The 23,954-nt window shown below is 43.1% G+C and overlaps 1 protein-coding gene across 1 annotated transcript in view; it reads left to right on the top strand.

Moving 5' to 3' along the window:
- Window positions 1-23,954, top strand: part of Tdrd9 (tudor domain containing 9) — a 109,087-nt gene that overhangs the window by 47,579 nt on the left and 37,554 nt on the right. Inside the window, exons 9-20 of the mRNA XM_036206111.1 lie at window positions 1,331-1,395; window positions 6,841-6,895; window positions 7,045-7,129; window positions 8,054-8,111; window positions 10,978-11,082; window positions 13,135-13,232; window positions 14,499-14,630; window positions 15,621-15,786; window positions 15,863-15,926; window positions 16,000-16,063; window positions 16,354-16,398; window positions 17,139-17,192. Coding sequence (XP_036062004.1) covers window positions 1,331-1,395; window positions 6,841-6,895; window positions 7,045-7,129; window positions 8,054-8,111; window positions 10,978-11,082; window positions 13,135-13,232; window positions 14,499-14,630; window positions 15,621-15,786; window positions 15,863-15,926; window positions 16,000-16,063; window positions 16,354-16,398; window positions 17,139-17,192 — 991 coding nt within the window. The remainder of the gene's footprint in view (window positions 1-1,330; window positions 1,396-6,840; window positions 6,896-7,044; window positions 7,130-8,053; window positions 8,112-10,977; window positions 11,083-13,134; window positions 13,233-14,498; window positions 14,631-15,620; window positions 15,787-15,862; window positions 15,927-15,999; window positions 16,064-16,353; window positions 16,399-17,138; window positions 17,193-23,954) is intronic.

Here is a 23,954-nt window from a genome sequence, read left to right on the forward strand (position 1 = left end):
AATTACATCTTAATTGTCTCTAAGTCTCAAACTATGACTACAACTGCTATATAAACCTGCATGCAGGCTTACGCAGACACAGCCGCCAGCTCATCTGGATAAATTACGAGAGACACTTACTGGCCTTTATGGCAAGAGCACGATTCATTTTGTAAGGCACCGTTAACCCATCTTTCAACGTAGCTGCACCTTGTTGCTTAACCCCCAGCAAGCTGCCGAGTTCTGTGCGTACTTTGCCAGCTCTGTGCGTGTGGTGTGGGGCTTTGGCTGTCAAAATGGGTATGAGTGCTGTCTCACATTCCTCCTCCTCCTCTTCCTCCTCCTCTTCCTCCTCTTTTTTGTTTGTTTTTTTGAGACAGGGTTTGTCTGTGTAGCTCTGGCTGTCCTGGAACTCGCTCTGTAGCCCGGATGTGCCACTGTGCCCAGCCCTACTATGTGGGTAGCATGTCCCCTTCTCACTTGTGGTACTATTCCAGGTGACAGCCTGGCCTGCCCCTCTTGGGCTTTTAAATGTGGCTGCTTCCTCCTGCCCATTTTGTCTCTGAGCAGTCCTTTCATGTGCAGCTTTGCAGCTGTGCGTGAGTGTTTTGCCTCACATCTGTCTGTGTACCATGTACGTATCCTGGTGCCTGTGGAAGCCAGAATGGGACACCAGATCCACTGGAACTAGAGTTACAGATTGTTAGGAGTAACCATGTTGGTACTGGAAATTGAACCTGGATTCTCTGAAGAGCAATGGGTGCTTTTAACAGTTGAGCTATCTCTCTAGCCCTAGCTTATAACCCTTTATCCTGTATTTGTTTGTTTCTTTCAGGCTTATTGCTAAGTTACTTATTTCTCCTCTTGTCTCTCTACTGGGAGTAGGCTCCAGAGCAGTGCAGGGCCCTTCTGTTACTTCTGTCCCTAGACTGCATAGAGGAAGGTATAAAATGCAGGGAGGGCCCACAGGAAAATTGTATTTCATATAGAAAGTGAGGAGGTGGTTATCTGAGATCTGCATCTATAGGCATGTGTAGTAATAATCTGGGCTTTAGTAAAGCCTGCTTATAGTTATTCTAAGGGTTATATCTTGGGGTTCTGGATTGTAGCATCTAAATTTCCAGGAAAACTTTTGCAGATGTGTGTCTTACAGGCACTGCAGTGGAAGAGCCCCAGCTTATTGCCTGCTGGCCTCCTTGCATGCCTCCATCTTGTCTGTCAGAACTGAAGAACATTACCCAATGGACGTGGTCTGCAAGAGCTTTTATGAACGAAGCCAGTAGCATCAGGTTCTCACACAGCAGGGTCTCTTTAGCCTTGATTCAAACTTGTTCACCTCACACTTTGACAGGAACAAGACCTGGTCGGGGGCCCAGTTTGTGTCGGAGCGGAGCAGCGTGCTGGTGTTTTTGCCAGGTATGAATGTCATAATTTGGGGACTGGAATTTTAATATTCTGGACAGCACATATTGTGCAAAATAGTGTTCATTGCCTACCTGTTCTCTTAGACACTGAGATCATGCCTCCCTGTTCTCTTAGACACTGAGATCATGCCTCCCTGTTCTCTTAGACACTGAGATCATGCCTCCCTGTTCTTAGTGACTCAGTTTGGCTTGTTACCTTAACTTTTGCATTTCTGCAAAGAGTTCATAGTGATAACGAAGACTTTAACGTTTTAACGACTGTCTTGCCAGCTTCACAATTTCTGGTAAGATGTCTTGCTTTAAGAGCATCTTCTGTATGCTCATGAATGTGAGGTGATTGACATCAGTTCACAGTGCAGCATTCTTAATAAGAGCAAAGCATGGAACATCACAGTCCTCAGCAATCTCAGTCCCTTCTCAGTGCTTAAGAAAATGGGCTACTACTGCACCTTTCTGAAAAGAGGCATTGTGTTTAATGGTACTTTGTCAAAATGACTTATCAAGGAGTATAGTTTAATCAGATTGTAACAGTAATTCACATATTTGTTGTTGAAAGGTCATATGCAGAACATATGAGTATTTGTGTATATAGTGATGAAAACAAAATCATGCAACAAGAGAAATTTAATTTTGGAATGTAACATGTGAGTTTCAAACCTTTGTCACATTTTGTTTACTAACTAGACTCACTTTATATACAGAAAGAACCACTAGCCAGCAGGTGTATAGAGTTTGCATCAGTACCTATTTATCAAATGACTTCTGTGTGTCCATATTATGTAAGGAAAAAGCAAGAGCAGAGCTATGTCACTACTCAGTAATACCTCACATGAGGTAAAAACTGCCCCAGAAAGATGTTCAAGTGTGTGACTTTCTGTTATATGCTAATGTGAATCCAAGTCTGGCATAGTATATGTTTATATGTTTCATTAATTGACTTATTTTTGAGCAGATCTGCATTAGCTTTTTCAGGGCTGCTCTAACAAGATACTGCATATTGGATGGTTTAAAACAAGAGTGATGCATTTCCCCACTGTTCCGGGAGTTAGGCATTCTAGAACAGGCTGGCTGTCAGTAGACACACTCCCTTCCAGGCTCAGGCTCTTCTAGCTCCATGTGTGGTCATCAGGCTTTGAGCTCTTTGTCTTGAGGTAGTTCCACTCTCAGCTCTTTCCTTCTTAGGAGGCTAACAGTGCTGCTGGATGAAGGTCTTGGACTACTCCACAGACCTCATGGTAGCTAGTTATATGCACAATGGCTGTTTCTAAATAAGGTCACTCACAGTTTGAGTTACTAGAGTTGGAATCTAAAATAATTTTTGAGAGACACAGTTGAACCTGTAAAAGTCCCAAATATTGATAATTCAGAGGAGGCAGAATGCATGTGCAGGTGTGTCAGGAGACATTTGTGAACTACTCAAAAGGACCAAATCTTTTGAAGTATTATTACTGGTTTTGTATTGCTTGGGATGATCAAACCCAATTGCCTGCTCATGTTAGAACTCTGCCACTGAGTTACACTCCGGTCCATTATTTTTTTTAAAGATAGACTTTTAATATAGCCCTGGCTGGTCTGGAACTTGCTGTGGAGCCCAGTCTAGCTTTGAACTGGAGATTATCTTCTACCTCTCAGTTGCTGGGATTCTAGACAGCAGTTACCATATCTTGCTTAAAAAATTATTTTTGATTGGAAACGTTTTGTATGTTCATTGGAAGAAATTTGGAAAACATGAGAGGAGAAAAGAAATTACTTATATAGCCAACACTCATCATTAGTCACTGCTTTGGCAAGGAAAACACTGAAAGAATGTATATATTTTAAAATAAGTTATTACTGATTAATGTCATGATGCATTTGTTTGTAATTCTGGTATAAAAGGTTAAAGAGTCTAATTGAACTGGTAACATCTTTGAAAAAGTTATCATTCTATCTTGAGATAAATCTAATAAAGGAAGACTTGCTCAATGAAAACTTTAAGACACTGAAGAAAGAAATAGAAGAAGATAATAGAAGATGTAAAGATCTCCCCTGCTCAAGGATTGGTAGGATTAATATTGTGAAAATGGCCATCCTGCCCAAAGCAATCTAGTGCAAGCCTCATCAAAACTCCAATGTAGTTATTCACAGAAATTAAATAATTTCAAAATTCATGTGGAAATACAAAGACCCTGGACAGCAAAAACAATCCCGAACAATAAAAGCATTGCTACGGAGCCAGGCATGGTGGCACACGCCTTTAGTCCCAGCACTCAGGAGGCAAAGGCAGGCAGATCTCTCTGAGTTTGATGCCAGCTTGGTTTACACAGTGAGTTCCAGGACAGCCTATGCTGTTACACAGAGAAACCTTTTCTCGAAAAACCAAAAACCAAGCAAACAAAAAACCCATTGTTACAGGAAGCATCATTCCTGATGTTCAGTTATATAGTTCAGTTCTACTAATAAAAAAACGATACATTGAGGGCCACTTTGGAGCCCATACTCCTTCTGCCACCTGGATTTTGATAAGAAGCCAAAAGTACACATTGGAGAGAAGACAGCATCTTAAACAAATGTAAAGAATGAAACTAGATCTTATCTCACATCCTGTACAGAACTCACTTCCAATGGATCAAGGACCTCAGCATAATATCTGATACCCTGAATCTGATAGACAAGGCAGAGAATACACTCGACTTACAGTCTGAGTGGGTGTTAAATGCCCTGGAGTTGGAGTTACACATGGTTTTGGGCACATGAAGTTCATCTCTCCAGCCCCGACTGATAACTAAGAACATTCAATCTTTTAAAAAATTATTAGGGAGATTCACATTAAAACTATTTGAGATTTCATATCATTGAAGCCAGAATGGCTAAAGGAAACAACAGAGGAGGCCAAAGTGGTTTGGATTTGTTTACTGTTAGTAGGCATGCCAACTGTTTCGTCCACTGCAGAAGTCAGTGTGGAGGTTCTTCCAACACTAGAGGTGGATCCATTACATGATCGAGCTGTACTATTCCTGAGCATATTCCCACGGGACTCTTCTATTACATAGACACTCGCTCATCTCTGTTCATTGCTGCTCTATCACAGTAGCTGAGAAATGGCAGCCTAAACATCCAGCAACCATTGGACAGTGAAAATGTGTCACATATACACAGCATGATATTATTTAACTGAAAAGAAAAATGAAATGAGTACATTTTCAGGTTAAATGGATTGAGCTGGAGACCATCATTCTTTGCGAGGTGACTGCCTCCAGAAAGACAAACACTCCATGTTCTCTTATGTGGATGTGATCTTTAACTCTTTAGATATGTGTGTTTGTTTATTTTTGAGACAGAGTATTACTGTGTAGATAAGGCTGACCTTGAACTTGTAGTGCTTCTTCTGCCTCTGCCTTCTGAGTGCTGGGATTAAAGATGTGCACCACCACATGTCTAGATACACATGTTTAAGTTGGAGTACTCATAGAAACCAAGAACCATGATAGGGGTCAGATTTCAAGAAGGTTGTAGGGGGCAAAGGGGAATAAGGGAACAGGAAGAGCTAAATAGTGTAGGGGGTCAGATTTCAAGAAGGTTGTAGGGGGCAAAGGGGAATAAGGGAACAGGAAGAGCTAAATAGTGTAGGGGGTAAGAGGGCAGCATAGAGAAGTGGGTGTGGCCTAACACACTAGAAACCTTTGGAAATGCCATATAGAAACCTACTACCATAGAAGATCCCTCTATATCTATAAAGGGGTTTAAATGGAGTTACCCTATAGCAGGAGGTCAGTGCCTCCTCCAATATACCATAGGCTACCAAATTAAAAGCTCAGTGCCAAGCATAGACTTCTTGTTTTTGTGTTGTTGGTCAGTGGAAGTTCTATATTCTATAGATGCCCAAATGTTAAGCTATTGGCATTGCTCTGGGTTTCCCTCCAGAACTTGGTGGTGAGATTTTATTGCTGAAGACACCACATACTTGACATACAGGACCTGGAGAAATCAAACTGATACAGACCTAGAAGGTTTATCTCTTACTGCTTAGCTTTAGTAGTGCTGGAATGTTCTACACATGCTTCTTGAGGAGAAAATGATAAACAGTTTTACCCAGCTGTGAATTCTGTGAGCTACAATAACGATCTAGCCAGCAGGATAAGCCTACTGGTACAGTAGTGGCATAAATGTTATGAGAGCAACCAACTATTTCCCAATGGGATTTAAAGCCCACTTCATAAGATGGAACTCATGCCTGGTACAATTTACTGGGCCCAAAACTGGAGGCTGATGAGATCATAGGCCCTTAATACTAGTATTCTGCTAAATGGACATGTCTTTATGCCTATAGATTAGTGCATCTCTCAACACTCATGAGAAGAGCCTCTTTTTGCAGTAGGTGGCAATTTAATACAGACACCCACAAATGGTCCTTGTGCAGAGAATAACAGTATGGAGTGCTCAGTTCTACATGGGACACCTGTATCCCACTCCTTCCCTAGGGCTCAGTGATCATTATGGAAGAGAGGGCAGAAAGATCGTAAGAGCCAGAGGGAGTAGATGTGTGCAGAGAAACAGTATTTGCTGAAACATGACAGTGCTGTTACAGACTTTAACTCTCAGTGGCTATGACTGCATACACTGTGACCTGTACAGGAAAGAGCCTGACAAAGTCCCAGGATGGTTGGGGGAGACTGATGAAGTCCCACCCCTGTCTATGAAGTTATTGGCAACTGGTTGCTACTGGGAAGCGAGACAAATCAATTTTCTTCACAGGTGGCTCCCCATGCTCCCGTAGATAGTCTCCCACCTGTAGACAGTAGATAGTCTCCCACCTGTAGACAGTAGATAGTCTCCCACCTGTAGACAGTAGATAGTCTCCCACCTGTAGACAGTAGATAGTCTCCCACCTGTAGACAGTCAATAGTCTCCCACCTGCAGACAGTCGATAGTCTCCCACCTGTGCACGTGCAGGCAGCACTAAGTGGTCTCTGGGTTTTTGGTTTGTTTTTTTCCTCAAAGGACACATGGAGGTAGGGAGAGTAGAGGTATTAGAGGGAGGAATCGGAGTAGCAGGGTGTGGGGTAGATTTAATCAGAATACATGCATGCATGAAATTCTCAAACAATTAAAAAATCGTCTTAATGAGGACTGTACTGACCAGAGCACTGAAAGTCTCAGACCTCTCCTGACTCCGTCCACCTGCCCTGCTTGGCTGATGTTCATGCTGCACACAGCAGAGGCCTCTGTAGCATTGGTGAATTTCTTATCTGTGCTTTTGCTCTAGAACATGAGCTCTTGGGGAGCAGGGGTCTTTGTTCTGATGACTGTACGTTTGCAAGGCCTGGCATAGTACATGTATCAGGCACTCAGTGCGATGGATAAAGATGGAGAGAGCCTTAAAAATAAGTTGTCATTTTAACTTGAAGGTTATGTCTTAGTAATAAATTCACATTTGCCTCCCCCTCTTTCCCCCTAGGTCTGGGTGAGATAAATTATATGCATGAACTTCTCACAAACATGATTCACAAAAGGTGTGTCTAAATTATGTGCTTTGCTTTGGCTTTTGGCTTTTAGAGCATTGTGTAGCTTATGCCTTATATAATTTTAATTACCTCACTGAATAGTTACTTGTGTCTGCTGTGTATCATGTGATATTTTATTTTAGTGCTTTGTTTCTTAGGTTACAGGTCTATCCTCTCCATTCCAGTGTGACTTTAGAAGAACAGAATAATGTATTTTTAAGTCCAGTCCCTGGGTACAGAAAGGTAGGAAGCTGGGAAGATGAGTGTGAGACGTGATCATTCGTACGGGAGAACTGCTAGAGCTTTAACCCCCTGCAAGTGTGCCCCAGGCTGCTGTTGAGTCACTCGGCAAACTATGCTGAGGAGAATCTGTGCCCTTTCATGTTGTGGGTTAGTTTGTAAATCAGTTTCATGAAAAGCTAAGATCTTTTTGTTTGTTTTTGAGAACAGGGTATTGTTATGTAGTCTAGGCCAGCCTTGAATTTGAGATCACCTTGTACTGTCCTTCTGAGTTCTGAGGTTATAGGGTGTATACTGGTAAAACTAAAATTTTTATTTATTTAATTTCCTGAATTCAGGGCACTGCTGTTGGGGAATTTGCTGCCTTGGGAGTGGTATCTTTGTCTGGCTGTGGTCTAAGCCCTCTGGCGGTTGTGGGTTTTTTTTTTGTTTGTTTGTTTGTTTTTGTTTTTGTTTTTTAAATACTACTACTCACAGCTGCCTGGGAGGACTGGGGTCTGTGATCTTGATTTTTTGGCTCAAATCTCTGATATTCTTGAGGATGTTTGGAATCTTTCGGCAGACTAGATCCTGGATGTTACTCTAGGGTGCTCCGGGTGACAATGCTTGCTCTGGATTTGATCTGCTTGTGCTTTTGAGCTCCTGGTAATTGCACAGCCCCCCTGCTAAAGCTTTTATAAAGGCTCATGAGCAGATCCTTGGCCATGCCATGCCTACTTTTTTAAAGCCCTCTGTGTTGTATGTGTCTGCTTTCCCACACATCAAGGGCTTGTTGATAGTTGTGACCTGCAGAAAATAGGAAGACAGCTAACTTCTAATTTTGAGCTCAGCATTTGCACTAATATTCAAGATGAAGACCTTTTTCTAACTATTGAACATGTCCTGAACAGAGGGAAAACGTCACCTGTTTTGTTTGATGTCCCACAGATTATTCTGTCCACCAATATTGCAGAGAGTTCTGTCACAGTTCCAGATGTCAAATATGGTAAGTTAGCCTTTGTCTGCTCACTTCCTATGTAAAAATTGGTGTCACTAGGCTCTGCTGTCCCACAGGAGCTGTCCTCTGCCTTCCTCTCTCCCCATGATTGGGAGAGACTCAGAGAGAAGCTTGTAAAGGCCCAGTCCCTCATATTCTTGGCTCATCACTGTTTCCTCTGAGCATACCTTTTCCTTCAGGTAGGGTTGCCTCTGGGGGATTTAAGGGATCTTGCAGGAAGCAGAGTTTTGGGGCTTCCTTGGTGGAATCCTGTGATAGAAAGGTAGGCAAATGTTAGAGAAGAGCTGTCTGCTGAAGGTAGCTTAGAAGGAAGCCGTGATGGGTAACTCCATTCTCTGGTATATATGTGTTTGTATGCTTGCTCACTCATGAGTTTCTTGTGTTCGTCAGTCACGTTTGAGGGACCAGTGCATGTCGCCAGGGGTATAGTACCATGCCGAATAAAATTGTATTTTCACTATGTGACTACAGTCTGCTGGGAGACAGATAGTTAACAGATGAATTAGAGTTTCATGTAGAGACAGATCTATAGGAAAAACAACATGGGAAAGGGTTCCAGCCTGGGGGAAAAAGATCTTTCAGATAGAGTATGTCTTAGTTAGGGTGACTGTTGCTATGATGAAACACTGATCAAAAACAGCTTAGGGAGGAAAGGGTTTTTTTGTTTGTTTGTTTTCTGTCTTACACTGACACATTGTAGCCTATCATTGAAGAAAGTCAGGACAGGAACTCAAACACGGCAGGAACCTGGAGGCAGGAGCTGAGGCAGAGGCCATGGAGGGGTCCTGCTTACTGGCTTGCTCCCCATGGCTTGCTAAGCCTGCTTTCTTAAAGAACCCAGTACTACTAGCCCAGGGATGGCTCCACCCACAATGGGATGGGCCCTCCCTCCATCAATCACTAATTAAGAAAATACCCTGATCTTATGGAGGCATTTTCTTAATTGAGGTCCCTCCTCTCAGATGACTTCACCTTGTGTCAAGTTGACATAAAACTGTCCAGCACAGGGTGATATTAGTTTATATTGCTGTGATAAAGCACCATGATCAAAGAAAGGGTTTATTTGGGGCTCATGGTTTTGAAGAGTAATAGTCCACTATGGTAGACCTGAGAGAGCAGACAGCAGGTAGCTGTAGCAGCAGCAGCCAAGAACTCACATCTGGAACCATAAGCAGGAAACAGTTTGAGAGAGCAGGCTACGGAGAGTGGGAGTCTTTTGAAACTTCAAGCTTGCCCCCAGTGACACACCTCCTCCTAATCCTTCCCAAACAGCCACTGCCTGGGCACCAGGTATGCATGTGTGCAGGACTTATGGGGGTGTCTCATTCGGACCATAGGATGACATGGGACCCCTTTGAGGAAGTGGTGTTTGAGCAAAGGCCTCAACTAAATGAGAAGTGAACTGTGCAAAAATGTGATTCAGACATGGAACGGAGTGTACGAGCACCAGGAAGGAAAGCCTGCATAAGCCGAGGGGGGAGGGAGGCTAATAGGTGTTTGTTCTGTGCCAGCAGAAGTTGTAGACAAATAGACACAAGTCTCTGTTTTCATGATGCAATCAGGGGTTAGTATTAAAGAGATAACACACGAGTCAACAGTTGGTGAGCATAAGAAGAAAAGGTCAAGAAAGGACAGGAGAGAACTTTGGCGAGTGGCCAGAAAGGGACATACAAGTCAAGTCTAATTGTGATCATGAAACCACAGAGGTCAGGGTTTCCAGACCAGGGTGAGGAGAAGGAAAGCAGGGAGCCCTGGGTCACAGGTGCAGGGCCTCATGGAAAGCAGGGAGTCCTGGGGTCACAGATACAGGAACTTCATAGAAAGCAGGGGAGCTCTGGGTCACAGATGCAGGGCCTCATGGAAAGCAGGGGAGCTCTGGGTCACAAGTACAGGTCCTATAGACTACTGTGCTGATTGAGATGGAGCAGAGAGGTCAAATGTGAAGGCATCTGCCTGCATCACTCTGGGTATAGACCAAGATGAGGCAAATGAGAGGAAAGGGTGATGAGCTGAGGAGGGGTGAGTACCAGAGGGGTGGAGAGGTCCATGTCTGATTTGATTATGAAGGCAGGAAAAGAGAGATTTGCTGAGGGACCTTGCGAGGGATTGTGATACATAGTCTGCACAGAGGTGGCAGCTCAGGGGTAGTGTAGATTGGCAGGAGCAGGCTGGGTCGGATGCTGAGACAACCAGAGGTGGTAGGAGTCTGCAATTCAGAGTTCCAGTGAGGATAAGGATGCTGGGGAGGAAGAAGGTATGTGTTCTGCTGTCAGACTCGGGGTCAGACGACGGGGTCAGATGCAGTGTGAGATGACCGGGGTCAGACGTGGTGGCACACTCTGCATGGAGGCGGACAGCAGTCTGCCTTCTATTTCTCCAAAGGACAGCTTCACTCATACATAGGACAGGAAGTGCTGTCCAGGGCCAGAGCTGAAGGGTCCTTCACCTGGGCCTGACGGATGAACATCTCAAAGCACAGAGAATACAGTTGGTTTGTCCCACTCACTTGTAGAGAGACAGACAGGATTTGAATCCAGGCAATCCAGAACATCAGCCCACCTCCCTACCCCTTGTATAATGATATTTTGGAGTAATTCTAATCTTTCGGGTGCACCCAAGCAGGTCTTTATAATATAATCTGGGCCTCACAAAGACCCAAAGACTCCCCATTCTGACCTAGAGAGAGACCTTGGTTTCCCATTGTAGGAGACAGTAAGCAGTAAGCACATTTCCAGAAGTTTCTGCAAGCATGCCAACTCCAACAGCTGCATATTCCCAATGTTTATTACCAGGCACTGTGAGTTGTCATAATTCCATATTTAGCATGGTGTTTACACTTTTTTTCTAATGGCAGTTATAGATTTTTGTCTGACCAGGACTCTAGTTTGTGATGAAGATACAAATTATCAGAGTCTACGACTGAGTTGGGCCTCGAAGACTAGCTGTGACCAGAGAAAAGGTAAGGCGTTTGTGGCAGAGCATACCGAGGCCTCTGTGGTCACATGGGGCACTGGGTGGTGCCTTCCCAAGAGCATGGTTTTAGCATTTTCACTATCGGGAAGCCTTTATTAATATCTCAGTCTTAGTCACCTTCACCTCCATGTTCTCTTCCAGTGTTTTAGGGTCAGCTCCTAAGGAGCAGATGACCTACCTATTATTATCTCAACACTTACCATTTTCAGAGTGAAATTTAAAATATATATATAGTAGATATGGAAGCCAAGTGGATCACTTTGGTGATTTCAAGCTTCCCTTGAACCACCTCTAAATCCTGCTGTTTCTAGGGTCTTGTTCCTAGGGATCCCACAGAGAGATCTGTAATGTGCCTAGCCTAGATGTTGCCTTCTGTAGTAGGATCTGGCTTTAGGGAGACAGCATCTGTGGTGTGTCCTGAGAAATAGCTCTGTTCTATAGAGACCCCCCTGAGGGAGGTAGGCAGAAGGCCAAAGAATTCCTTCTGGGAAATTACTGCCTCAGAATTGAACATGTTATATGCATAAATGAAGTATCTTAGACATTCTTACCCCAGTGCAGACACTGGTTTTTGGTATTTTCTTTCTTCCTTAGCTTTTGTAAGGAATGTGAGGTGAGAATATCATATTCTGAGACTCAGGGAAGTAGCAACTGCATAAGGTTCTCCTCAGGTAGGGATGAGATTTGACCCAGAATCTGGCTCCAGGCCTCTTTCTTGACTGCTGAGCTCTGTCCACACTCCTGAGGTACCTTTCCCAGAGAGAACCAAGAGATGATGAGGACCATTGTAGCCCGGCTGTCAGGAGTTTCATCAGTGTGAAAGGCTTTCATGCACCTCCACAATGTATGAGCCCCCCACCCCCCACAGCCTTGCTAACAGATGATGTCACCAAGTTTTCATGTTAGCCGTCAGTGGATGCCTGTGCCATCTCGTTTGTGTTTTGACTTGCCATTCTGTAATCATTCATAAGGTTCAGGAGCCTTCCTCGTGTTTGCTTGCTATTGTCTGCTCCTCAATGAATGCTTGTCTCCATCTCTCACCTTTTAAAGATTGATTTATTTATTTGCTTAATTTGCCTTTGAGCCTGGGTCTTACCATGTAGCACTGGCTGGCATGGAACTTAATGTGTAGAACAGGCTGGCCTTCAACTCACAGAGATCTTCCTGGCTTCTGAGAGCTAGGATTAAAGGCGTGTGCCACCATACCTGGCTTATTTATTTTTCCTTGTAAGATTTGCTTTCATCCACAAATAGTCATTGTCACTCAGAGAAGTAGCGGTTTGTGTCATCCTCTCCTTGGAATGAGCACAGCTCCGAGCTCTTAGCATGCACAGTTATTGCTTATTTAATATGATGAAGCTGAAAGATGTCTTGTAGAAATAGTAGGACAGGCAGACACACAGAAGCAGGGACAGCATGGGCAGGTGAGGCTGCTCGTCAAATCTCTGATAGATCTAAATACCGTCCATGCTAGGTAAGTCATAGTTCTATCACCAGCTACATGGCTTTTCCATGACGAGCTCTGATTTTACTAGTTTGAACTAAATCTTCCAGGAAATGTGTTATTCAAAGTATTCTGTTTTTTGTTGCATTTTGGCCAAGTTGTTTTCTTTTGAAACTTGTACTAGATTTTAATACAGTAAAGGAGCACTTAATTTTTTTAAACATTTATTTATTTATTTTATGTATGAGTGCTCTAGCTGCATGTGCACCTTTATTCCAGAAGAGGGCATTAGATCTCATCATGTGAGCCACCATGTGGTTGTTGGGAATTGAACTCAGGACCTCTGGAAGAGGTCAGTGCTCTTAACCGCTGAGCCACCTCTCCAGCCAGAGAGCACTTAACTGTAACTTATTCTAACTTTTTAGGATAATCTAACTTGGGACAGCATTAGAATAAAGATAATTTGTTTTTACTGGCCTAGTGTGGTAGAAGATAAGGTTTTTCCTGATCAGGTTTTATTGGCTGTTTTACATTTCTTTCCACACTGATGTTAAAGTGATCAATGCCAAATGGGTTTGAGCCTCTCTTTTGCAGGCCGTGCAGGACGGGTGTCTAAAGGATATTGTTACAGACTGATCCATAGGGACTTCTGGGACAGCTCTATTCCAGATCATGTTGTTCCTGAGATGTTGGTAATGAATTTCATTCATTGTTATTGTTAATTTTGTGTGTATGTAGTTCTATTGTTTACCCAGCGTTGTGCATGCTATCCTGGCCCTTAGACTACTGATGTTCTTAGTAGGCTAGGGCTCCTGGCTAGGGAGCCCCAGGGATTTACCTGTCTTTGTGTGCATGGTGAGAATGTGGTACAGCACATACGTAAAAGTTAGCAACTGTGGGGGGTTGGGCTTTCACTGTGCAGGATGGGATTGGAATATGGTTATTAGGTGACAGGGACCATTCACCTGTTAAACCATCTCACTGTCCCAGCTTGATTGTGATTATTTTTAAATTAAAACTTTTTTTATGTGTATGGGTTCTTTGTGGAATGTCTATCTGTGTACTGGGACATGCAATGCCTCTAGAGGTCATAAGAGGGTGTTGGGTCCTCTGGAGCCAGTATTCAGGTGGTTCTAATCCATCAAATCAGTGCTGGGAACCAAATCCTGGTCCTGGGGAACAGCCAGTGCTCTTAACCACCAAGCTACCTCTGCAGCCCCTCCCCCTTCTTAATTCTTTTTTTAAAAAAAAAATTATTTTTATTTTATGTACATTGGTATTTTGTCATGGGTGTTGGGTGCCCCAGAACTGGAATTACAGACAGTTGTGAGCTTCCATGTGGGTGCTGGGAATTGAACCCGGTTCCACTGGAAAAGCAGACAGTGCTCTTAACTGCTGAGCCATTGCTCCAGCCCCTTAATTCTTAATGAGACGAATGTTGCCTGGTGTCTGCTGGCCCTATAATACCATTTCCTGTTAAGTATCAGTGTATTCTGTGCCTTTTATAATGAGTAATTATGGATTAGCCTCTCCTCTTTACCTCTCCTTTTTCTCTCTACTCTGTTCATACCCCTTTTTCCTCTTATGTCTGTTTGCTTCTACTTTTGGCCTTTTCTCCTTTTCCTTTTTTGAAAGAGTCTTGCTGTATAGCCCAGATTGATTTCAAACTCAACATCCTTTTGCCTGTTTTCCTAAGTGATGGGATCACAAGCGTGTACCATTCTGCCCTGCCTGACCCCCCCCCCCCACCGTCTACTTTGTGTGGAGGCAGAGTCTTGTACCACTGTTAACAAGCCATCCTCCCGCCGTTCTCCCAGGTGCCTTTTCTTTCTGACCCTTCTCTATTGTTCCCCTCCTCTCCTCTCCTCTGCATATCCTCTCTGGAGCCTGAGTCATACGAACAGGTTAATTGGTTTGGTTACCTTATCATCTCTCAGTTGAAATTCTGTTGTTTTCAGCGTTGCCCACTGGGAAGCACAATATTGAAAGTGAAGTTACTTGACATGGGTGAACCAAGAGCTCTGCTGGCGACTGCCCTGTCTCCACCTAGTCTGAGTGACATTGAGCGAACCATTCTTCTGTTAAAGGAGGTGGGACTTGTGAAGTACTTAGTGATGGAAAGCTAAGACTTTTGCTTTGTGGGGAGCCTAAGTTTCATAATTCTTAGTCACTCGTTGTTATAAACACTCAGCGTGTGACTCCAGTACCAGGTCTGCTCTTCAGACTTGCCTTGTTGGTGTTCCCGAAGCCTATCACCTCTCCATCCCATGGCCCACCCTGAGAAGCATCTGGCACTCTTTTTGTTTTTTTTTGTTTTTTTTTTTTTTGAAAAGATTTATTTATTTATTACACATACAGTGTTCTCTCTACATGCCAGAAGAGGGCACCAGATCTCATTATAGATGGTTGTGAGCCACCATGTGGTTGCTGGGAATTGAACTTGGGTCCTCTGGAGGAACAGCCAGTGCTCTTAACCTCTGAGCCACCTCTCCAGCCCACATCCAGCACTCTTATTGGTCACTGCTAGTCTGTGTTTGCTCTTGAGGTTTGTTCCTTCACCACGTCCTAGCCCTCCTGCCCACCCACTGCTTGAAATTCTCTTCCCATTTCGCTGTCCTTGGACCACTTTTGACTCAAGCTCAGCTCTTGTGACTTGCCCCGACTGGCCCTGAAATCAGCTGTATCCTAGTCTGCACACTGTTTACTGGAGGTCAGGGATATTCTGCTTCTGACCCTCAAAAGCTGCGATGCCAATCATGTTTTCCCCTCAAATGGTTTATTAGAGTTTTGAGTGCTTGTGGTGTCTCTGTCACCGAACACTGTTTTTCTCTGTGCCACATTTGTTAATCTTGGGCCTGGGTGGACTTGGGGAAGTCTCCTTGTATGCTGTCTTCCAGTGATGTGACATGCTTCCTAAAAGCACTGAAGGAGTGAATTTTGGGAGCACATTGGAGCCATGAGCCCTTTACAGTTAGCTTAGCTGTCTTCAGAACAGCTTGCCTGTCTTGCACTTCTGCCTTAAGGCTAAAGGGAGTGTGGGTATGTCAGCGCTCATTAATGGCATTAACTTCTTTCCTAAGGTTGGAGCACTGGCAGTTAGTGGGCAGAGAGAAGATGAGAACCCCCATGATGGCGAGTTGACCTTCTTAGGAAGAGTGCTGGCACAACTTCCTGTCAGTCAGCAGCTGGGTAAACTCATTGTGCTGGGACATGTATTTGGGTGCCTGGATGAGTGTCTTATTATAGGTAAGTGGGGTTGGGCGTTGGGGAAGTGTGTGTTGGTGTTTGCAGTCAGTCTACATCTTCGGTTTTTTGTCTCTAGCGGCAGCTCTTTCTCTGAAGAATTTTTTCACGATGCCTTTTCGGCAGCATCTGGATGGATATAGGTATTTAACATTCTTACCGTGATGGGCCACCTTCCTAATGGCACCAGATGACACTTCATTAATCTGTTTGCAGGAACAAAGTGCACTTCTCAGGTAGCAGTAAGAGTGACTGCCTGGCACTTGTGGAGGCATTCAAGGTTAGTCTGTGGTATCCTTTGGAGGGAGAGTAGCTAAAACCAGCAGTGTGTTTTCACACCTTGGCTATGAGAATGGAAAGTGCTTTCTTCTCGTGGTGTTGGTAAGGGCTTCTGATGGCCAGCACAAAGTAACAAGTGCAGGAGGGACCAGTGGGTAGGTGCCAGCCAATTTCCCCAAGTTGATTAAAATAGTAAATTTATGGGTATTCTGTGTTCAGCCATGTGTTGACGTTGGAATTGAACTCAGCTAGCTAGTGAGCTATTTTGAAATTGTGACTGTGTTGTTTTAGGCCTGGCAGGCTTGCAGACAGCGAGGAGAGCTGCGACATCCCAAGGTTGGTTACATTTCCTCCTTGTTGCCTCACTGATGGCTGGTGATGATCAGATTCCCTGCAACTCTGTCTCAGCCTGGTTACTCACTGCCTGTGCACTGTGGGGGCACTAAGACCTGAGGTCACTATGGTAGCTGCTACATGCTGTCTTCTGGGAGGGGCAAACCAGGACATTAGTGACCAGGTTCTATTGCGGGCTGCTGCTCTTCAGTGGCTTGTGGAAAGGAAGAGGAAGCTGTCCAGCCTCCAGAGTGGGACTCTGCTCCATAGCTCTCTCTGCTCACGCTACTCAACAAGTTGGCTCAGAATTAATGACCCTGGTTTAACAGGAACCTATATTTCATCTCTTTTTGGATAAGGCTTTTTCTTCTAAAGTAATTAGGCTCAAAAACCATTGGTAGGCATGCCTGTGTGCAGCTTTGCTATGGTACAATGGGTCTTTAATCTTCCCTGTTCGTACAGTGTGACAAGTCTTTTTCCAGCTGGGTCATTCTGCCTTTGATTTTGGGGACAGGTGAACTCGTATGAAGAGTCACCCCGTATAGTGTTTGTGGTTTGGGTCTTGTGTTTTTGGGCTTCAGTATGATGTTGGAAGTTCTTATGGAAGACATCCTATATGTGGTCACACAATTGAACATGGCAGAAGCTTGGTCCTTGTTGAGGCTCTAGATGGGATATATAGTGGCAAATTAACCTCTGACTTAAGGCCTCACGTTGGATACTGTACTTTTATGTGTTTAAAGGATGAACTTGACTGGGGACGGCTAAATTACATTCAGATAAAGAGAATCAGAGAGGTAAGCTATAATTCCTTTGACTTGGTTAATGCAAATAAACTGACTTAAAATCTGGTCATGAGCCAGGCAGTGGTGGTGCACACCTTTAATCCCAGCACTTGGGAGGCAGAGGCAGGTGGATCTCTATGAGTTCGAGGCCATAGTTTGGTCTATGAGTTTGGTCTCCAAAGTGAGTTCCAGGAAAGGCGCCAAGCTACACAGAGAAACCCTACCTCGAAAAACCAAAAAAAAAAAAAAAAAAAATCTGGTCATGAAGCACCAGCAGTGCCAGGGGATGGGGGCAAATCCCTGTCCGTTCCCACCATCAGCAGGAGGCCGTGGGGGGTGGGGGAATGCCTGCAGTGACCGCTGCTCGGTCCCTGAATGTTACTTTATGATGAACATGTGTAATCTTGGCAGCCATGTTTTTAGTATTTATCAAGATAAGCATGTGGTCTTTTCATTATTAACTGATTAACATAAGTAAACACATTATGGGCTTTGTGCTATTGATTCCAACTTGTTCATAGAGTAAACCTCCTTGATGATATCTTAACATTGCTGAGTCCTAATTGCCAGTGTTTTCTCCAGAAAATTTGCAGTAGATTTATAGTGAAATTGGCCTGAGGCTTGTGGGTATTTGTGGGAGTGCATGCACATACATAGTTTGTATTAGTCTGATTCTCTAGAGGTTTATATATATATCTCTATATATCTACCTACATACCTGTCTGTAGCTATCTATCTACCTACCTATTTATCTCTGTATTTATATATGAATGTATGTATGTATCTATCTACCTATTTATCTCTATGTATTTATATATGAATGTATGTATGTATCTACCTACCTACCTATTTATCTGTATGTATTTATATATGAATGTAGGTATGTATCTATCTACCTACCTACCTATCTCTGTATTTATATATGAATGTATGTATGTATCTATCTACCTACCTACCTATGGGATTTATTAGAGTGTGGTCCAGCTAATCCAACAATGGCTGCCTACAAATAGAAGGTCCAACAATCCAGTAGTTATTGAATGTACAAGGATGTCTCAGCTGGTCTTCAGTATACACTGGAATCCTGAAGAAGTAGGCACTAATGTCAGGGAAGGAGTGGACTTGCTAGCAAGAGCAAGAGAAAAGCTTCTTTCTTCCATGTCCTTTATATAGGCTGCCAGCAGACAGTGTGGCCCAGGTTAAAGGTGGATCTTCCTACCTCAAAAAAAAAAATCTGATTAAAGGTTTCTCTTACTAACTCAAAGATCTGGATTAGAAGTGGGTCTTCCCACTTCAAATTATTTAATTAAGAAAACAAATCCCTGACAGGTGTGTCTAGTCATTTGGGTTTTAATTAATTCCAGATGTAGTCAAGTTGACACCCAAGAATAGCAATCATACATCAGAGCTTGGCACTAAATTAGACTACAGTTGTAGAAGGATCATCTTTCCAGGTCCAAGAATAGCTTTGGTAACAGTTAAATACTTGAAAGTTTGTTTATTTTATCTTGATAGACATCATGAATAAAGCCATTTGTCACAGCCAGTGGTGGCGGCACACACCTCTAATTCCAAGTGGGCAGATTTCTGAGGTTTGAGGCCAGCTAGTCTACAGAGCAAGTTCCTTAACAGCCAAGGCTACACAGAGAAGTCCTGTCTCAAAAAACAAAAACAAAATAAAACACAAACAGCAAAAAAACATTTATCACCAGTGCCTTTTGGGGGATTTTTCCTGTATTGCAGGTTTTTCCTATTACCCTTAGCTAGCCTAGAACTCACAGTCCCTGAACATCAGCCTCCTATGTTCTGGGTTCATAGGTGTGTGCCATCATAACCAGTTAAGGGACGTGTGTGCATGTATGTGTGTGTGTGCATGGTATGGTGTGGTGTGATGTGGTGTATGTGCTTGGTTGTGTGTATGCAGAGGCTGACGGGCAGTGTCTTTCCTCAGTCACGTTCTACCTTTACTTACTTTCTGAGGCAGAACCTGAAGCTCTTTGATCTGGCTAGAGTGGCTGATCACTGAGCGTCAGGGATCTGCCCCACACTAGAGCTCCAGGCACCACTGATGCCAGCTGGGGTGCAGGGATGGTTCATTTTCTCCCTGAGTGAAAGCGTTAAAGGCAGGAAAGGAGTGTGACTGGACATCTTGGGGAATCTCAGTGGGTTAGCATATGATATGCAAAAGCAGAGTCCTAATGACAAAATCAGCAATGGACCCATAATGATGTATTTATTGATTTAGATTTTTAAAATTTCATGCAATATATTTTGATTAATTATATTTTTTCCCTTCCCTCAACTCTTCCAAGATCCTCCCCACCCACCCAACTTCATGTTCTTTCTTTCTCTTAAAAGAAAAAAGAGAGAACAACAAAAAACAAACCCACAAAAGACAAAATCCACTAAATCATAATAATAACAAAAAGCACACAGAAAAACAGGGAGTCTGTTTTTTGTTTGTTTCTAGACAGGAACTCTCTGTGTATCCCTGAATGGCCAAGAACTCGCTCTGTAGACCAGGCTGCCCTTGAACTCACAGAGATCTGCCTGCCTCTGCCTCCCAAGAGCTGGGGTTAAAGGTGTGTCACCACACCAGGCTTTGGAGTCTGTTTTGTGTTGGTCAACTACCCTTGTGCATGAGGCCTGTCCCGGAGTATGATTGATATACCCAGTGTCACCCCATTGGAGAAAACAGATTTTTTTTCCCTCTCCCAGCAGGTATCAGTTGCAAATAGTTTCTTGGTTAGGGGTGGGACTTTGTGCCCACTTCCCTTTCTCCATGCTGGGATTTTGTGTGCCTTGAATTTGTGCAGGTCACATGACTTGGCATGTACTTTAGCCTTGTTGTGTCTGGAAGATGCTGTTCCTTAGGGTCATGTACCACCTTCAGCTCTTAAAAGTCTTTCTTCCTCTCTTCCACACACATCCCATGAAAACAGGGCCTGATGAAGATGACCTGTTTAGGACTAAGTGTGCCAAGGTCCCTCACTGTCTGCTCACTGCCCAGTGGTGGGTCTCTGTGTTAATTCCCATCTACTGCAGGAAGAAGCTTCTCACATTTCACCATTAGGATAAGAATTTGTACCGTATCAAGCTGATGAAAAGATATGCTGGCTGTACTTTCAGGAGGGGAGGCTAAAAGCTTTTTAGATTATGGATTAGCCTATAGAAGAAGAATGTCTGCCATAAATCAAACAGTGAAGGGGAAGATGAATAGGAATCTCACTTACACAACTTAAGTAAAACATAGCTCTCTGAACAGATGAAGATAGGTTTCTTTGGTATCCCAGAACCTAATCAATATTTATATGTATAATTCAGCTATTATTTGGCTTAAAAGGGCTCATTGGGAAATGTTATAATTTTTACTGTTTTCTCCAGAGAAAATATTTTCCAATTTCAAATAAAAAAAAAAAGAAGCTTCTCTGATGAAGGTTGAGCAAGGCACTGATTTATTGATATATCCATATGTCATTAGGAGTCATTTTATTATAGGTTCATTTAGTACAGCGGTTCTCAACCTTCTAATGCTTCAACCTTTTAATATAGTTCTTCATATTGTAGTAACCCCCAACTCTAAAATTATTTCATTGCTACTTTGTTACTGTAATTTTGCTACTGTTAATGAATATGTGATATGCAGGATATCTGATTTTCAACCTGAGTTTCGGGTTGAGAACCACTGATTTAGCAGAATAATAGGAGAAGGTTTTCCACTAGGCCTGTGACCTATCTAGTTTCAGGCTCTTGATCTCATTGATAGTGTCAGCTGTGGATTCTGTCCATAGAGTAGGCCCTAAAGCCTATTGAAAAGTAGTTGACTACTCCCATAACCTTTGTGCTACTATTGCACCAGTGTATCTTACAGGCGTTGCTGTTGCAGGCCACAGGGTTTGTAGCTGAGTGAGATTGATGGTAAGTTTTCTCCTCTGGTAGCATGTACAGTTCCTTTCAGCACTATGAACTAGTCAGTAAGGGTGAAACTTCTAGTTACTCATGATCTCTATTGCTCCATGTTTGATGACCTAAGTGTCTTCAGTAATGGGGCCATACCATCATGTTGAGAAAGGTAACCAGTAGCCTTAGAAATAGCCTGGGGTGATGGGGCCAGAGAAATGGCTCAGTGCTTACGAGCACTGGCTGTTCTTCCAGAGGACCTGGGTTCAATTCCCAGCAACCACATGGCAGCTCACAACTGTGTGTAACTCCAGTTCCAGTGGATCTAAAACCTTCACACTAGTGCACATAAAATAAAGTTAAATAAATTATAAAAAATAGCACATGATGGTTTTGTGGGGCGGTCTGTGGGACCACTTTGGCCAATGGCTCAGCAAAATGTAATCTACTCCTGTCCTGTGGATTTTACTTGGTAGCATATTTTAGTTGGGGCATTATTTCCCTTATTATATGGTAACTCCATTTAAATTTTTTATATGTTTTAGAAAGCTTCTAGAATAGGAGGTCTCCATAGGGCCTTTTGTGTTAGTCACTCCTCCCCACAGTCCCTCCTTCACCCTGCCCTCCTCTCCCTCCTTATTTAACCTCCTAGTCTCGTTTCCCTTCATCCGTTTATAACTCTGTATTCTATCTCCCTTTCCTTGGAAGATCTCTTCCTTCCGTGGTCTAAATGAGCTATCCAGCATCTGGATGTTGTAGATGAAGTATACACATCTAAAGCTTAAAAGCTAAGGTCCACATTTAGGAGAAAGCATGCAATGTTTGTCTTTGTGAGTCAAGGTTACCTCATTCTGGTGGTTGTTTCTAGCTCTGTCCATTCACCTGAAAATTTCATTTTTCTTAGCAGCTGAATAATATTCCATTGAATAATATTCCACTGTGTAAATTTACCACATTTTCATTACCCATCAGTTGGATCCTCTGGAACTGGAGTAACATGTAGTTATAAGTTGTCATGTGTGTGCTGGGAACCAACATGTGCAAACACACTCACACACTGGCTGGAGATTCAGCTTAGGGTTTTGAACATACTCAGCGCACACTGAATATGTTAATATGTCCTACTGTCCCCTTTCAGTTTATCGTGGTATTTTCCCTTCGTTATTAAATGATTTTTGCTTTTAAAATTTTACTGAGATAATTTTGTGGTGACTTAATTTAAAGTTGTATATTTTCATATATATGCATATATTTAAAAACAGACATTTTGGGGGGCTGGAGAGATGGCTCAGTGGTTAAGAGCACTGGCTGTTCTTCCAGAGGTCCTGAGTTCAATTCCCAGCACCCACATGGTGGCTCACAACCATCTGTAAAGAGATCTGGCACCCTCTTCTGTATACATAATAAATAAATAAATCTTTAAAAAAAGAAACAGACATTTTGTATGAAAAACTATCGAGAGACAACTGTAGTTGGACTTTCTTTGTACTGCCAGCTCCTGAATAATGACAGAGACTTTTTATTCATTATAAAAGCTTGGCCCTAGCTTAGGCATGCTCCCACTTAGTTCTTAAAACTTAAATTAACCCATTAATATTAATCTAAATGGCTCATTACCTCTTCTCAGTACTTTACATCCAGCTTCTGCATCTGACTGGTGAGACCCTGCCTCTCAGATTCTTCTCCCAAGTTCCTCTCTCTTCCTGGAAGTCCTGCCTATCCTCTCCTGGTTAACTACTGGCCATTCAGTTCTTTAGTAAACCAATCAGGAGGTGCCTTAGGTAGATGAGGTAAAACAGAGACACATCTTCACAGTGTACAAAAAGATTATCCTACAACAGAGAACCTCATGTAGCTCAGGCTGGCCTTAAACTCACTATGTAGTTGAGGATGGCCTTGAGCTCCTGATGATCCTGCCTCTCCCTCCCAGATGCTCAGATTATAGGAATGGACCACTATTCCTGGATTGAAAGGTTTTATTTTAACTTATTTATTTTTGTTTTATTTAGGGGGAACTCTGTAATATACCTTTTTTCTCTTTCTTTGAAAAGTTTTTGAGACAAGGTCTTACAGTATGAACCACACTGGCCTTTATGTAGTCAAGGCTGGTCTTCCACTTGAGATCCTCCTGCCTCATCTTCCTAAATTGGGATTACAGGTATGGGTCACCTTGTCTGCACATACTGTATTTCCAAATACAAAAGCAGAACATGTTCAGGGTGGACGGTGAAGAAGAGTTTGAAAGATAGAAGGTTGTTGTTTTGGAATAGAACATTTGTTTAACTATGTAAAGATGTGTTGCATTTATTTATGCTGCATTTAACTATGTAAAGATGTGTTGCTTTTTACCTTGCTTGCCTGATTTGTCTAATATAAATCTGAATAGACAATAGCTAGGCAGAGGAGGGATAGGTGGGGCTGTCAGGCAGAGAGAAAAGGGGAGCCAGCCAGCTGAGGGCCAGACAGCCAGACGAGGAGGCAGTAAAGCAGGATGGACAGTACATAAGATGAGGTAAACAAAACCTTGGGGCAGCAATAGATGAATGGGTTACTTTAAGTTAAATTTTAAAAAAGCTAGCTAGAAACAAGCCCAAGCTAAGGCTAAGCATTCATAATTAATAACAAATCTCCATGTTGTGATTTGGGGTCTTGTGACCCAAGAAGGCCTGCTACAGGTTGTTCTTGTGATTGTAGATTGAGTCACATATATAAGCTGGGGCTCTGGGTACAGTCTTGCTGTCTGGCTGCTCTGTTGGTACCTTGTGGCTTTGATTCCAGTCATTGTGACTGTACCCAGTGGACGTGCTGATGTGACCCCCGTTGTGTGCACTTGTTTTCACCACTCTGAGTGTCAGCTGTGCTTTGAGACACCGC

This window comes from Onychomys torridus, chromosome 14 (assembly GCF_903995425.1).
Source record: "Onychomys torridus chromosome 14, mOncTor1.1, whole genome shotgun sequence".
In the NCBI taxonomy this organism is placed as follows: Eukaryota; Metazoa; Chordata; class Mammalia; order Rodentia; family Cricetidae; genus Onychomys; species Onychomys torridus.